Raw genomic sequence first — 17,754 nt, 5'->3', positions numbered from 1 at the left:
TGCTGCCTACCACCGCTCAGTCAGACTGCTCTATCAAATCATAGACTTAATTATAATAAACACACAGAAATACGAGCCTTTGGTCATTAATATGGTCAAATCAACAAAACAATTATTCTTTCAGTGAAATACGGAACCGTTCTGTATTTTATCTAACGGGTGGCATCCCTAAGTCTAAATATTGCTGTTACATTGCACAACCTTCAATGTTATGTAAAATTCTGGCAAATTAATATGGTCTTTATTAGGAAGAAACACAGTTCGCAATGAGCCAGGTGGCCCAAACTGTTGCATATGCCCTGACTCTGCTTACACTGAACGCAAGTGACACAATTTCCCTAGATAATATTGCCTGCTAACATGAATTTCTTTTAACTAAATATGCAGGTTTAAAAAAATAGACTTCAGTGTATTGATTTTAAGAAAGGCATTGATGTTTATGGTTAGGTACATATGTGCAGCAAATGTGCTTTTTTTTCACACGTGCTTCTGTTAAATCATCACCCGTTTGGCAAAGTTGAAGTAGGCTGTGATTCGATGATGAATTAACAGGCACCGCGTTGATTATATGCAACGCAGGACAAGCTAGATAACCTAGTAATATCATCAACCATGTGCAGTTAACTAGTGATTATGTGAAGATTTGTTTTTTATAAAATAAGTTTAATGTTAGCTAGCAACTTACCATGGCTCATTGCAGCCACAAGGTCCTTTTGACGCTGCACTCACGTAACAGGTGGTCAGCCTGCCACGCAGTTTCTTCATGGATTGCAATGTAATCGGACATAATCGGTGTCCAAAAAGGCAGATTACCGATTGTTATTTAAACTTTAACCTCTCTAGGGTAGGTGGGATGAAATCGTCCCACCTACGTAACAGCCAGTGGAATCCTGTGGCGCGTTATTCAAATACCTTACAAATGCTATTACTTCAATTTCTCAAACATATGACTATTTTACACCATTTTAAAGACAAGACTCTCGTTAATCTAACCACACTGTCCAATTTCAAAAAGGCTTTACAACGAAAGCAAAACATTAGATTATGTCAACAGAGTATCCAGCCATAAATAATCAGATACCCATTTTTCAAGCTAGCATATAATGTCACATAAACCCAAACCACAGCTAAATGCAGCACTAACCTTTGATGATCTTCATCAGATGACACGCCTAGGACATTATGTTATACAATACATGCATGTTTTGTTCAATCAAGTTCATATTTATATCAAAAACCAGCTTTTTACATTAGCATGTGACGTTCAGAACTAGCATACCCCCCCGCAAACTTCCGGCGAATTTACTAACAATTTACTAAATTACTCACGATAAACGTTCACAAAAAGCATAACAATTATAGATACAGAACTCCTATGCACTCGCTATGTCCGATTTTAAAATAGCTTTTCGGTGAAAGCACATTTTGCAATATTCTAAGTAGATAGCCCGGCATCACAGGGCTAGCTATTTAGACACCCACCAAGTTTAGCCCTCACTGAAGTCAGATTTACTATAAGAAAAATGTTATTACCTTTGCTGTTCTTCGTCAGAATGCACTCCCAGGACTTCTACTTCAATAACAAATGTTGTTTTGGTTCAAAATAATACATAGTTATGTTCAAATATCCTCTGTTTTGTTCGTGCGTTCAAGACACTATCCGAAGTGTAAAGAAGGGTGACGCGCCCGACGCGTTTCGTGACAAAAATTTCTCAATATTCCATTACCGTACTGCGAAGCATGTCAACCGCTGTTTAAAATCAATTTTTATGCCATTTTTCTCGTAAAAAAGCGATAATATTCCGACCGGGAATCTGTGTTTTAGTACAAAGAGAGAGAAAATAAAAACATGGGGTCGCCTCGTGCACGCGCCTCAGTCTCATTGTCCTCTGATAGACCACTTACCAAAGGCGCTAATGTTTTTCAGCCAGGGGCTAGAATTACATCATTCAGCTTTTTCCCGGGTTCTGAGAGCCTATAAGAGCCGTAGGAAGTGTCACGTTACAGCAAAGATCCTAAGTTTTCAATAAAGAGTCAAGAAGCCCAAGGAATGGTCAGAGAGGGCACTTCCTATACAGAATCTCAGGTTTTTGCCTGCCATATGAGTTCTGTTATACTCACAGACACCATTCAAACAGTTTTAGAAACTTTAGGGTGTTTTCTATCCAAAGCCAATAATTATATGCATATTCTAGTTTCTGGGCAGTAGTAATAACCAGATTAAATCGGGTACGTTTTTTATCCGGCCGTGTAAATACTGCCCCCTAGCCCTAACAGGTTAAATTGGCCCTAATTAATCGGCCATGCCGACTAATCGGTCGACTTCTAGCACAGATGTATCTGTTTTGAACAAATACGGTACCAGTCAAAAGGATTTTTCTATATTTTTACTATTTTCTACATTGTAGAATAATAGTGAAGACATCAAAACTATGAAATAACACATATGGAATCATGTCGTAACCAAGAAAGTGTTTAAAACATCTAAATATATTTGAGATTCTTCAAAGTAGCCACCCTTTGCCTTGATGACAGCTTTGCACACGCTTGGCATTCTCTGAACCAGCTTCATGAGGTAGTCACCTGGAATGCATTTCAATTAACAGGTGTGCCTTGTTAAAAGTTAATTTGTGGAATTGATTTCCTCAATGCGTTTGAGCCAATCAGTTGTGTTGTGACAAGGTAGGGGTGGTATACAGAAGATAGCCCTATTTGGTAAAATACCAAGTCCATATTATGGCAAGAACAGCTCAAATAAGCAAAGAGAAATGACAGTCCATCATTTTAAGACATGAAGGTCAGTCAATACAGAAAATGTCAAGAACCTTTTACATTTTCTTCAAGTGCAGTCACAAAAATCATCAAGCGCTATGATGGAAGTGGCTCTCATGAGGACCGCCACAGAAAAGGAAGACCCAGAGTTACCTCTGTTACAGAGGACAAGTTCATTAGTTACCAGCCTCAAATAGGAGCCCAGATAAATGGTTCACAGAGTTCAAATAACAGACACAGCTCAACATCAACAGAGGAGACTTCGTGAATTAGCCATTAATGGTCGAATTGCTGCAAATAAACCACTACTAAGGACACCAATAAGAAGAGGAGACTTGCTTGGGCCAAGAAACACGATCAATGAACATTAGACCGGTGGAAATCGTTTTTTTTGGTCTGAGTCAAAATTGTAGATTTTTGGTTCCAACCGCCGTGTCTTTGTTTTGATTTGTTTAACACTTTTTTTAGGGTTACTACATGATTCCATGTGTGTTTCATAGTTTGTGTTCTCTGTCTCCCCCCCCAATCTGCAACCAATGTAGCAATCAAAAAGGTGATGTCATTAGCTTAAACCAATATGACTATTGGCGATATCCAGTCCATCCTAATCTGACATTACTGACAGATTCCCTTCTCCTTCCCGTTCATCTCTCCTCCAGGTACAGGCCTCGTCACTCTGATAGCAGCTTCAGTGCCTCATCTTGCTCCTCCTCTCGTTCCTCCTCTCCTTCCCTGGCCAGCTTTCCAAGGCGGCGGCGATATTCCTACTCCTCTTCCCGATCAGGATCATGGAGTAGGTCCCGTTCCCGCTCTCCCCACAGACGGGCGTGGAGTAGATGCAGCAGACAACGCAGGTAATTAAAGCACTTTCCTCAAAAAACCATGAGTTACATTTTTTCTATGGTATTGGTCAGTTCAAATTAACCAAAAATGCGTACATGCAGTGCAGTCAGATCAGTGTATGTTTTCCTGACTACTTGGGATAGGATAACATAATTTACAGTGCATTCATTAAGTATTCGGAACACTTGACTTTTTCCACATTTTGTTACCTTACAGCCTTATTCTAAAATTGATTTAATTGTGTTTTCCCATACCCCATAATGACAAAGCATAAACTGTTTTTTAGAAATGTTTGCAAATTATAAAAAATGAAATATAAAATGTATGTAAGTATTAAGACCCTTTACTCAGTGTTTTGTTGAAGCACCTTTGGCAGCGATTACAGCCTCGAGTCTTCTTGGGTATGACGCTACATGCTTGGCACACCTGTGTTTGGGGAGTTTCTCCCATTCTTCTCTGCAGATCCGCAAGGTCTGTCAGGTTGGATGGGGAGCGTCGCTGCACAGCTATTTTCTGGTCTCTCAAGAGACGTTTGATCGTGTTCAAGTCCTGACTCTCGCTGGTCCACTCAGGGACATTCAAGTCCTGACTCTGGCTGGTCCACTCAGGGACATTCAGAGACTTGTCCCGAAGCCACTCCTGCATTGTCGTGGCTGTGTGTTTAGGGTCATTGTCCTGTTGGAAGGTGAACCTTCGTCCCAGTCTGAGGTCCTGAGTGCTCTGGAGCATGTTTTCATCAAGGATCTCTCTGTACTTTGCTCCGTTCATGTTTCCCTTGATCCTAACTAGTCCCTGCCATTGAAAAACATCCCCACAGCATGATGCTGCCACCATTCTTCACCTTAGGGATGGTATTGGCCAGGTGATGAGTGGTGCCTGGTGTCCTCCAGACCTGATGCTTGGCATTCAGGCCAACGGTTTGTTATGGGGTATTGTGTGTAGATTTTTATTTAATCAATTTTAGAATACGGCTATAACGTAACAACATTTGTAAAAAGTGAAGGGGTCTGAATACTTTCTGAATGCGCTGTACTTAGCTTCATGGATACAGATTATTTAAATTATTTAACATTGACCACGTCTCCTATTCCGTTTCTTTCCACAGCCCGTCTTTCAGACCAGGCTACCGGCCTGAATCTAGAGAAAACAGTGAGGTGGTGAAGAGACTCAAAGATAAAGCCATTGTGAGTACATACTTTTCTATTAAAGTGAAGTTGGCCAGTGATGATACGATGATACGTCGGAACGGGACAGTCTGTCTCTGGGGGTCACTGGGTCAAGGTCACGTTCTGTGTCTCTGGGTTCAGTTCCCCAGGGCAGCGTGTTCTTTTCAGTTGAAGACATAGGCATTTGTCTGAGAAAGGCCCCTTCTCAGACATTGAAGCCAATAGTACCTTGTCTGATACCGTGTGTATGTATGGTCAGCTGACTAATGCCGTTCTCTCTCCCCTCAGGAGGAGCGTAGGGTTGTTTACGTAGGGAGAATCCGAGAGACAATGACTCATAAAGAGCTGAAGGAACGCTTCTCTCTGTACGGAGAGATTGAGGAGTGCACTTTACATTTCAGAGGCCATGGGTAAGTAAGTACTCTGAAACACCGGTCATGTTTTGTTTCAATAAGTAATGCCTGAGACCTGGCTCATGTTCTGTCAGCACGATATGGAAAACATTTTGAAACTAAAAACGAGTTCTATTGGACAGGTCTGAATCCTACCTAGGGCTGTTTCGGTGACCATTTTACCTCCACACCGGCAATCGCGAGTCATGATTGCAGTCAAATTCCACGTGACCATTGAGTCACGGTAACGAGGCTTCTCCAAAACGGCGCTCTGTTGGCAATTAGTAGCCTACCAAACTTGCTAATGGCAAGTCGCTAATGGCCTGGTACTCAATGCTCTATTGTCCCTCTAATCACGCTGACATCAATGTAAATGCAATTGAAAATCAAACATTTCGTGAGAGCCCTGGTATTGAGATTGAGTGGAATAGGATCACTTGTTGTGTAGCGTGAACCAGCTCCTCATAGCTGGTTGATCCGTGCAATGAAATAAGTGTTCCTATAAGCCCATGTTGTGCAACATTTCTAGAGGCTATGCAATTGTGTAAGAACAGTTTTGAATGCCTCCATCAGCTTTCTATAGACTAGGCCTACTATTTATTTCTCAACTTTCCTAATGTTGATAATATTAAGCACAATCGGAGTAGCCTACCTTGCTGGAATGAAAATGAACCGCGGGAAAACATCCTCTATTCGCTATTCAAGTGCATACGAATGTCTTTATTATGTTCCTGTTCCAACAGGTGCATAATGGCCCATTTTTCTAAATCAAATGTAATTTCACACATAATATTTAGTACATGTAAAGACAAGATTAAATTGAATAGTCTGGAGAGCCCATAGCCTACGGAGCCTAGTGAAATGTCTTCTTATAAGCCTAGTCATTGCGCAATTGCATGGGAAGTGTTTTGACTGCTCACTATTTAAGAGGGTCCCAGCTTTCTCGCCCTGCTATATTTATTGATAAATACCTTAAATTTAGCACATTCATCCACTTTACAACCGGTGAAGCCTACCTGGCATATTAAAAACATAACTGCACATATTTGCTATTTGAGTGCAGGCTATAGATTACTTTTTTTTGTGGGCCATTCTAAATAAGAAATAATTGCACCAGTGGCGGTCAGTGCCGTTTTAAGATGAGGGAGGACAATTTGTTTCTCATGAGTATGGCCTTATTTCTATTACAACATATTGGATGACTGTTATTCAAATTCCATTCACCAAGTTCATTGTAACCGATAGGTTTAGGCTACTACATGATACTCAAATTTTCCCTATACGCATCAGGTTGCTACAACAAATTTGAGGTGACAGACAGTAACACATGGACAGACGGTCTCATTCAAAACCGCCTTCCACACTCTTGCCTGCATCTAGCTGATATAGGCTGTATTCATTAGTCCAACAGTTGCAAATGAGCGTTTCTATTGGACAAATTCAAGTGTTTATCCCTGTTTTGTTCTGTTGCTTCCGTTTAAGAAACGTTTTTTACAGAATCACTGGAATGAATACACCCTCTGATCACGCGAACGCACAGTGAACTTTCATAGCAGCCACGTAGTATTCCTTCTCGCATCTATGTGCTGCACTTCTTCCCTTCGCTTGTGGACTTCAATACACAACACATCAGCTGTGTGTGTGACAAGCCAAACCGCTACACGCAGCCTAAATCGCTGACACCATATTTGCTAAAGTAACCTCATAGTCAGCATAGCAAATAGAACTAATGCGTTACTAAACCCGCTACAATCATGCAGTAACGTTAGTAAGCAGTTACACCGGCGGGGCTCAGTGGCAATAAATTTGAAAAACCAAAAGCTTACCTTGACTTGGAAGAGTTCCAGTGTTGCGTTGGATAGTTATAGCCAGCTAGCTAACATAACAGCCCTCTGTTTTAGCAGGGTGTTTGAGTAGGTGACAATAGCAAGCTGCATTTGCTAGCTAAGTGAAACTGGGGGGGACACTTTCTCACTTCTCCATTTTTGAAGAAATTAATTTGTTCAAAACTGTTCAACTATTGTCTTTCTCTCTCAACTACTCACTACATATAATGCACTGTAATTATAGCTAGCTATAGCTTATGCTTTCTATACTAGATTCATTATCTGATTCTTTGATTGGGTGGACAACATGTCAGTTCATGCTGCAAGAGCTCTGATAGGTTGGAGGACCTCTCTGGAAGCTGTCAAAATTACTATGTAATTCTATGGAAGGGGGTGAGAACCATGCGCCTCCTAGGTTTTCTATTGAAGTCAATGTACCCAGAGGAGGACGGAAGCTAGCTGTCCTCCGGCTGCACCATGGTGCTACCCTACAGAGTCCTGTTGAGGCTACTGTAGACCTTCTTTGAAAAATATTGTTTTAATCAATTATTTGGTGATATGTGATTGTATTTAGTATAGTTTAATCTAAAAAAAATTACTTTTAAATGTTTGAAATTTTGTTTTTATGAAATTCACCGAGGATGGTCCCCTGAGGAGCCTCCACTTAATTACACACATTAGTTCATAAGTAAAGACAAGATTACATTGAGAATAGTCTGATGGGTGAGAATATTATGAATTGCTTGTTGAACTGCGAATGAGACTGATGAAGTCTGTGCAGCCTGCACAAGAAACGGAGCAGAGTGCATGGCATCACTTTTTTCAAATCATTATTAGTTGCATCATGCAGCCTTTGAATGAATTAGAAATCAAAACAGAAGGTTTGTGTCACAAAGTACCATAAATAATTCTAAATTAAGCATATAGGAGGTTCTGTTTCAAATTCTCAACACCGAATAGCAGCATGTGCGCACTCCATGTGAAATCTTTTTGAAAAAAACAACCTTTTTATTTTATTCAGCTATGTTCAATTTTATTCTTACTATAAAATGCCACAGGAATTATAAGCAAATCTTGTCTGCTAAAAACTAGTGTACCCATAGTCACATGGCATAGCAAGAGTAGAGCCTAACATATGGATGACTCAGAATATGCTATTCTGTTTTTGTGCTACATTTTCTTTGTTTTGTTTTAGTCCCGCCTCAAATGGATTTATTGTGATGTCTAGGCTATATTGAATGATTTAATTTGACTTTTTTAAATTGTAGATGTTCCAAAGGTCTGCATTAGTGGCTTGTAGGCTATGCGTGGAAGCCCGGAGATGCTAAACGTGTTTGTTAATTAACGGTAATAGACCGTAAGACCAGCAGTTACCGTAATTTCCGGACTATTAACCTCTATGGGAAGCGTCCCACCTACTCAACAGCCAGTGTAATCCCGTGGCGCGATATTCAAATACCTTAGAAATGCTATTACTTCAATTTCTCAAACATATGACTATATTACACCATTCTAAAGACAAGACTCTCCTTTATCTAACCACACTGTCCGATTTCAAAAAGGCTTTACAACGAAAGCAAAACATTAGATTATGTCAGCAGAGTACCCAGCCAGAAATAATCAGACACCCATTTTTCAAGCTAGCATATAATGTCACAAAAACCAAAACCACAGCTAAATGCAGCACTAACCTTTGATGATCTTCATCAGATGACACTCCTAGGACATTATGTTATACAATACATGCATGTTTTGTTCAATCAAGTTCATATTTATATCAAAAACCAGCTTTTTACATTAGCATGTGACTAGCATGTGACTAGCATTCCCACCGAACATCACAGGCTAGCTATTTAGACACCCACCAAGTGTGGTACTCACCAAACTCCGATTTACTATTAGAAAAGTTTGATTACCTTTGCTGTCTTCGTCAGAATGCACTCCCAGGACTTCTACTTCAATAACAAATGTTGGTTTGGTTCAAAATAATCCATAGTTATATCCAAATAGCGGCGTTTTGTTCGTGCGTTCAAGACACTATCCGATGGGTAAAGAAGGGTGACGCGCCCAACGCGTTTCGTGACAAAAAAATTCAAAATATTCCATTACCATACTTCGAAGCATGTCAACCGCTGTTTAAAATCAATTTTTATGCTATTTTTCTCGTAAAACAGCGATAATATTCTGACCGGGAGTGGTTGTTTTCGTTCAAAGAGAGAGAAAGTAAACATGGAGATGTCTCGTGCACGCGCGCGCCAGTCTCATTGTTCTCTGATCGACCACTTACAAAATGCGCTAATGTTTTTCAGCCAGGGCCTGCAAAGCCACCATTCAGCTTTCTGGCACCTTCTGAGAGCCTATGGGAGCGTTAGAAAATGTCACGTCATGCCAGAGATCCCCTGTTTTGGTTAGAGATGATCAAGAAGGCCATGAAATGGTCAGAGAAAGCGCTTCCTGTTTGGAATCTTCTCAGGTTTTGGCCTGCCAAATGAGTTCTGTTATACTCACAGACACCATTCAAACAGTTTTAGAAACTTTAGGGTGTTTTCTATCCAAATCAAACAATTATATGCATATTCTAGTTACTGGGCAGGAGTAGTAACCAGATTAAATCGGGTACGTTTTTTATCCGGCCGTGCAAATACTGCCCCCTAGCCCCAACAGGTTAAGCGCACCTGAATATAAGCTGCACCCACTGAATCTTTTTACAATTATTATTTTGAACATAAATAAGCCGCACATGTCTATAAGCCGCAGGTGCCTACCGGTACATTGAAACAAATGAACTTTACACAGGCTTTAACGAAACACGGCTTATAACAAAAATAAATACCGTAAATTCCGGACTATAAGCCACAACTTTTTTCCCATGCTTTGAACATCGCGGCTTAAACAATGAAGCGGCTAATATATGGATTTTTCCCGCTTTCCTTTTTTTTTTCTTTTTTTCTTCAAAGTAAAACATTCTGTGACGTGCTCAGTTTTTTGGCAGCATGAAGCTTTCATTAGACCAATGAAATTGCCGAACGGGTTAAGGTCAAACAACTTTTTTGTTTACTGTTTAGATTAAATCGAGCGCACTTAAACTTCCCATCATTCTGATTACGGTAGTCATTTTGTCACCCTCATCGTGGCAAAGACACGGAGAAATGCATATGATGCAGCTTTCAAGTTGAAGGCAATTGATCTGGCTGTTGGAAAAGGAAATAGAGCTGCTGCACGGGAGCTTGGTCTTAATGAGTCGATGATAAGACGTTGGAAACAGCAGCGTGAGGAATTGACTCAGTGCAAAAAGACAACTAAAGCTTACTGCTAATTTTTAATTTTTTGTTACAAGCCATGTTTCGTTAAAGCCTATTTATTTTTGTTACAAGCCGTGTTTCGTTAAAGCCTGTGTAAAGTTCATTTGTTTCAATGTACCGGTAGGCACCTGTGGCTTATAGACATTATTTATGTTCAAAATAATATATATTTTTTAAATTCAGTGGGTGCGGCTTATATTCAGGTGCGCTTAATAGTCCAGAAATTACGGTAGGCTTTAACAAAACACGGCTTGTAACAAAAAATAAATAGGCTTTAACGAAACACAGCTTGTAACAACAACAACAAAAATTTGTCTCCTGCATGTTTAAATATTTGGTATTCAATCTCTGTGACGAGGATAAAAATGGATTTGACCCTCTCCGTGGTCTCTCGGGCCAAACTACAGCTGCTACAGCAACAACCAGGCTAAACCACCAGTGGCTCTTTTAAGAACTCACACCTCAACACGATCAAGTAGTGTTCATGTCACCAAGCAGAAGAAAACCGACCAACAGGGAGGGACTATCCAGAATTATCCACCAGTCAATGCAAATGTTTCTTTGCATTTTAAAATGTCACATTTTGTGCCATAATGAATCAACCCTCTGTCTCCTGCATGTTTAAATATTTGCTATTCAATCTCTGTGACAGGGATAACTATGGGTTTGTGACCTACTACGATACGAAGGATGCATTCACGGCCATCGAGAATGGCAGCAAGCTCCGTAAGCCTGACGAACTCCCCTTTGACCTCTGCTTCGGAGGAAGGAGACAGTTCTGCAAGACGAGCTATGCTGATCTAGGTAAGACATGGTTTATATAAATTTGTGTAAACAGTGAATGCCATTTTTTTTGGTTGTCAACACTGGTACTAGTTGTCAGTTAAGATAAAATGATCATATTGTACTGTCACCTTTTTTTGGTATACACCTACATCTGATTGCAGTGATGTAAGGAGAGCTAGCAAAGAGTGTGTTCCATCAAAAATCCTGCAGGTGATGCTAATTAGGGTTGGACAGTATCCAGATTTCCATACCTACTGTTCCTGTACCATACCAGGGTATACGGTATTACCGGAAATGCACACAAGGGGTGCTATTTCTTAACCAAAAAATGCGAACAAACGCTAATAAAGTACTAGCAAATTCCCGTAGTGGATGCTAGCTAAATGCTACCAAGCTCAAGCGAATTCCATGGACAGACAACCATGCTCCTAGTTGTGTAACTATCTCAAAAGGGTACTCACACTTTGATTCTCTGCTCTAACCAAGATGATTGATCTTGCAAGCTATAGGTTACTAGCTGGCACATTAACAAACCAAATGCATAGTTGCACTTATTTACCAGTTTCCTCAGACCACTCATAGAAAGCTAAGTGTCATTGGGTCTTTTTTTTTTGTGTTTTTTTTTCATTACTTTATACATGTTTCCGCTAAACACAGACCGAATCAAGATGTTTCTAACGTAGAACTTCACAACAAAGTTGCCAATGTCTTTGTAGTTGTTACAAACAAGGAGGGATGGGGGTTTGAAATAATGTCACTATTTCAATACCATCATTCATTTTTGTCGGATATCCAGGTATTCGAAATACAGTGCATTCAAAGTATATAAACCACTTTACTTTTTACACATTTGTTGGTACAGCCTAAATTTAAATATTAATTCAATTGAGATTTTTTATCACTGGCCAACACAATACCCCATAATGTCAAAGTGGAATTATGTTTTCAGAAATGTATAAACGTTTATCAATTTAAAGCTGAAATCTTGAGTTAAGTATTCAACCTCTTTGTTATGGCAAGCCTAAATAAGTTCAGGAGTAAAAATTTGCTTTAGTTACATGGACTCACTCGTTGTTCAATAATAGTGTTTAACACTCATACAATTATCTGTAAGGTGCCTCAGTCGAGCAGTGAATTTCAAACCCAGACCCAACCACAAAGACCAGGGAGGTTTTCCAATGCCTGGCAAAGATGAGCACCTATTTGTAGATGGGTAAAATTAAGACATTGAATATCCATTTGATCATTGGGAAGTTATTAATTACACTTTGGATTTTCTATCAATACAAGATAGACGTCCTTCCTAACTCAGTTGCTGGAGAGGAAAGAAACCGCTCAGGGATATCACCATGAGGCCAATGGTGACTTGAAAAAAAAAATGTTTGTTTAATGGCTGCAATAGAACTGATGGATGGATCAACAACATTGTAGTTACTCCACAATACTAACAGAAATGAGAGTGAAAAGGAAACCCGTACAGAATAAAAATTATTCAAAAAAATGTACTGTTAAATGTGGCAAAATTAACTTAATGTCCTGAATATAAAGCGTTATGTTTGGGGGAAATCCAGACACTGGGAGACAAATTCAATGTTCGGCAGGACAATAACCTGAAACACAAGGCCAAATATATACACTGAAGTTTCTTACCTAGACGACATCGAATGTTCCTGAGTGGCTTAGTTAGTTTTGCTTAAATCGGCTTAAATCTATGGCAAGACATGAAAATGGCTGTCAAGCAATGATCAACAATCAACTTGACAGGGCTTGAATTATTTTTTTTAAAGAATGTGCACATTTTGTACAATTCAGTTGTGCTAAGTTCTTAGACTTGCCCCTAAAGACTCACCGCTTTAATCGCTGCCAAAGGTGAATCTAACATGTATTGACTCAGGGGTGTGAAAACTTATGCATTTCATTTTCTATAAACTTTTTAACTTTGTCAATATGGGGTATAGTGTGTAGATGGTTAAGATTATTTTTTTTATCCATTTATATTCCGTCTAACGCAACAATGTGGAATAAGTCAAGGGGTATAAATACTTTCTGAAGGAACTTAACAAGTTTAACTTGAGCACTGCTGCGCTGTATTGCTACGGATGGGCCGGTTTGTAACATACAGTTGAAGTCGGAAGTTTACATACACTTGGTTGGAGTCATTAACTAGTTTTTCAACCACTCCACAAATTTCTTGTTAACAAACTATAGTTTCGGCAAGTCGTTTAGGACATCTACTTTGCATGACACAAGTCATTTTTCCAACAATTGTTTACCGACAGATTATTTCACTTATAATTCACTGTATCACAATTCCAATGGGTCAGAAGTTTACATACACTAAGTTGACTGTGCCTTTAAACAGTTTGGAAAATTCCAGAAAATGTCATGGCTTTAGAATCTTCTGATAGGCTAATTGACATCATTTGAGTCAATTGGAGGTGTACCTGTGGATGTATTTCAAAGGCCTACCTTCAAACTTAGTGCCTCTTTGCTTGACATCATGGGAAAATCAAAAGAAATGAGCCAAGACCTCCACAGGTCTGGTTCATCCCTGGGAGGAATTTCCAAATGCCTGAAGGTACCATGTTCATCGGTACAAACAATAGTATGCAAGTATAAACACCATGGGACCACGCAGCCGTCATACTGCTCAGGAAGGAGACGTGTTCTGTCTCCTAGAGATGAACGTACTTTGATGCGAAAAGTGCAAATCAATCCCAGAACAACAGCAAAGGACCTTGTGAAGATGCTGGAGGAAACGGGTACAACAGTATCTATATCCACAGTAACGAAGAAGCCACTGCTCCAAAACCGCCATAAAAAAGCCAGACTACGGTTTGCAACTGCACATGAGGACACAAATCATACTTTTTGTAGAAATGTCCTCTGGTCTCATGAAACATAAATAGAACTGTTTGATCATAATGACCATCGTTATGTTTGGAGGAAAAAGGGGGATGCTTGCAAGCCGCAGAACACCATCCCAACCGTGTAGCACGGGGATGGCAGCATCATGTTGTGGGGGTGCTTTGCTGCAGGAGGGACTGGTGGACTTCACAAAATAGATGGCATCATGAAGATGGAAAATTATGTGGATATATTGAAGCAACATCTCAAGGCATCAGTCAGGAAGTTAAAGCTTGGTCGAAAATGGGTCTTCCAAATGGACAATGACCCCAAGCATACTTACAAAGCTGTGGCAAAATGGCTTAAGGACAACATAGTCAAGTTATTGGAGGGGCCATCACAAAGCCCTGACCTCAATCTCATAGAAAATTTGTGGGCAGAACTGAAAAAGTGTGTGTGTGAGCAAGGAGGCCTACAATTCTGACTCATGTCTGTCAGGAGGAATGGGCCAAAATTCGCCCAACTTATTGTGAGAAACTTGTGGAAGGCTACCCAAAACGTTTGACCCAAGTTAAACTATTTAAAGGCAATGCTATCAAATACTAATTGAGTGTATGTAAACTTCTGACCCACTGGGAATGTGATGAAGGAAATAACTTAAATAAATATCTCTATTATTCTGACTTTTCACGTTCTTAAAATAGTGCTGATCCTAACTGACCTAAGACACAGAATTTTTACTATGATTAAAAGTCAGAATTGTGAAAAACTGAGTTTAAATGTATTTGGCTAAGGTGTATGTAAACATCCGACTTCAACTGTATGAGATGTGAGATGAGAGAGATGCCGAGGCAACTCGGTTACAGCCAAGACTAGCTAACTTGTAGCGGCCACAATGTTATCACATAACAGTTACTGTCTTTAATGGAGTAGCCTGGAGAATCTGGCTTGCTAGCTAAACTTGGCAGCTGTTGCTAGTTGAGGTCACATGCTGGGCTTTCTCCCCAAACCCTTTCAGATAAAACGGCAGCCTACCTATTGGTTGCTCGTTGTAGCTAACTTTTCATTCCGAAAGGTTATTTCATCTTGCATTAGTGAACCATCACTCCACTTGCTACACATTGAGTGTCTTTGCCACTTTCACTTTTTGATTGTCCAACATAAACAACAAGCTACACGTGAAGTCTACCGGTCTGCTGCTAGGTACTTTTACGGGGTGCATTTCAAATTAATAATTTGAATGGTCATGGTATTTTCATGTATGCAACAATGTCACGTGTATACTTTATTTTTAAGGCCTTTTCAGTGTTAAAATAGGGCTTTAGTTTTTCTCACAAGTATTCGAATACTAATGTCTGTTTGGATATTAAAATAACCTTGCACATCCCTATGAATAAAAATATGCTTCAAATTAAAACTGAAATGACTGCATTAAAAGATATATATCCTACATTGTCCTATATATTCAATTAGCCTACAATTTTTCAAATGGAACTTGTTTAATTTTGCCCCAGTATGTTGCATGTGTAACATGGCCACAATGAGGTGCCTATTATAGGCTAAGCATTAGAATAAGATGACTCAATATTTTCAGCCATAGGTGATCTCTTTTTAGGAGCTGATCTGTCATCAGTGTTGTAGAATAATTATGTTAAGGTAAGATTTGAATGGAGAAAGCTGATCTGAGAGCAGCGCTGCCTTTCGATCATATCCGTATCAACGTGTGCCTCAACGACACACTTGGCGAACGTTCTTTCTGCGTGGTGTTTTGAGAAACGCATGTTACGTCTTCGGCCATTTGTAGGAAAGCTGCATCATTAAAACACCCGTAAGCCTAAGTTCCCTCGCTATCAGGAAATCGGGACCAGAGCTGGAGAAAATGTTTGGCACATTTTAGGTAGTTAAGATATTTAGCTGGCTAACATTAGTTGTGAATTTCAAGTGAAACTTTATCACCTCTTGCGCTGCTCAACAGTTGATCGTCATAAACTTAGATCGCTCCGTGTGCTCTTTGTTAACAAACATACCATGTGACTTGTGAAATTGAATACTGGCTTAAAATGTAAAAAATAATACAAATTATGCCAGTAAATCATAGTGGGTATTTCAATATACCGCCTAATACTAATCTTTCTCTCTTCACTCCTCCAGATTCTAACCGCGAGTATGACCCGTCGGCCCCCGTGACTGGCAAGTTTGATGCCCTTGACTTTGACACTTTACTGAAGCAGGCCCAGAAGAGGTAACAGAGGTCAGCCCACTGGGGGCGCCACACTAAGACTTACCTCGGAGCCGTCGGCAGGCTCCTCCCACTGTCATCGCTGGCTTCGCCTTGACCGAGGGGTGGACCACAATGCACGGCCGATACATTAGCCAGCTAACATTAATTAACATGCAGATATAGCTCTTTTCTGGTTCATACAAGACAGTTTAAAGCTGCAATCACAAATGATAGAGTAATAGAACCTTTACATTTTGGTTTAAGGCATTGTACGAAGCTAATAAGGCATAGTTCTATTCAAGAGTCAAATGTAATCAATGTCATTGATTGAAGCAATATATCAGAATCATTATTCGGAAACTGTTGAATTGAGGAAGTCTGCCTTTTTTAATATGGGTTGTTTAAGCGTTAAATCATTTATGCCATGTTCATTTCAAGCCTGTCTATCGTTGAACTCTGAAATGCTATTTCTGAATGCTTTGACATGTTAGCTGTATAACACATTTTCCTGCTTTGTGATATACAGTGCATTCGGAAAGTATTCAGACCCCTTGACTTTTTCCACATTTTGTTACCTTACAACAGTATTAAAAAAAAAAAAAAATTCAACTTCTCTCCCTCACCAAGCCACACACAATACCCCATAATGACAAAGCATTTTACATTTATGTCATTTAGCAGACGCTCTTATCCAGAGCGACTTACAAAGCAAAAACTGTTTTTTTTTTAATTTTTGCAAATGTATTAAAAATAAACTGAAGTATTCAGACCTTTTACTCAGTACTTTGTTTAAGCACATTTGGCAGTGATTACAGCCTCGAGTCTAATTGGGTATGACTCTGTAAGCTTGGCACACCTGTATTTGGGGAGTTTCTCCCATTCTCTGCGGATCCGGACTCTGGCTGGGCCACTCAGGGACATTCAGAGACTTGTCCTGAAGCCACTCCTTCGTTGTGTGCTTAGTGTCATTGTCCTTTTGGAAGGTGAACCTTCGTTCCAGTCTGAGGTCCTGAGCTCCCTGGAGCAGGCTTTCATCTCTGTACTTTGCTCCGTTCATCTTTCCCTCAATCCTGACTACTCTCCCAGCCCGTGCTGCTGAAAAATATCCTCACAGCATGATGCTGCCACCATGCTTCACCTTAGGGATGGTGCCAGGTTTCCTCCAGACATAACACTTGTCATTCAGGCCAAAGATCTTGGTTTCATCAGACCAGAGAATCTTGTTTCTCATGGTCTGAGAGTTCTTTAGGTGCCTTTTTGCAAATGCCAAGCAGGCTGTCATGCCTTTTACTAAAGAGTGGCTTCCGTCTGGCCACCTTACCATAAAGGCCTGATTGGTGAAGTGCTGTGGAGATGGTTGTCCATCTGGAAGGTTTTGCTATCTCCACAGAGGAACACTTGAGCTCTGGTTCTTCGTCTCCTCCCTGACCAAAGCCCTTCTGCCCCGATTGCTCAGTTTGGCCGGGCTTCCAGCTCTAGGAAGAGTCTTGGTGGTTCCAAACTTCTTCCATTTAACATTGATGGTGGGCACTGTGTTCTTGGGGACCTTCAATAGTGCATACTTTTTTTGGTACGCTTCCCCAGATCTGTGCCCCAGCT

General features: G+C 40.1%; 1 protein-coding gene across 1 annotated transcript in view; it reads left to right on the top strand.

Moving 5' to 3' along the window:
• The window catches only part of LOC115152981 (peroxisome proliferator-activated receptor gamma coactivator-related protein 1), a 34,480-nt gene extending 17,721 nt beyond the window's left edge, over positions 1–16,759 (top strand). Inside the window, exons 10-14 of the mRNA XM_029697943.1 lie at positions 3,432–3,626; positions 4,721–4,799; positions 5,070–5,191; positions 10,954–11,105; positions 16,086–16,759. Of these exons, the coding sequence (XP_029553803.1) occupies positions 3,432–3,626; positions 4,721–4,799; positions 5,070–5,191; positions 10,954–11,105; positions 16,086–16,180 (643 nt within the window). The 3' untranslated portion in view covers positions 16,181–16,759. The remainder of the gene's footprint in view (positions 1–3,431; positions 3,627–4,720; positions 4,800–5,069; positions 5,192–10,953; positions 11,106–16,085) is intronic.
• The last annotated feature ends 995 nt before the right edge of the window (positions 16,760–17,754 follow it).

Source organism: Salmo trutta, chromosome 18 (genome assembly GCF_901001165.1).
Source record: "Salmo trutta chromosome 18, fSalTru1.1, whole genome shotgun sequence".
Classification (NCBI taxonomy): Eukaryota; Metazoa; Chordata; class Actinopteri; order Salmoniformes; family Salmonidae; genus Salmo; species Salmo trutta.
Note: the sequence above shows the minus strand (reverse complement) of the source record. Positions and strands in the feature narration are given on the sequence as shown.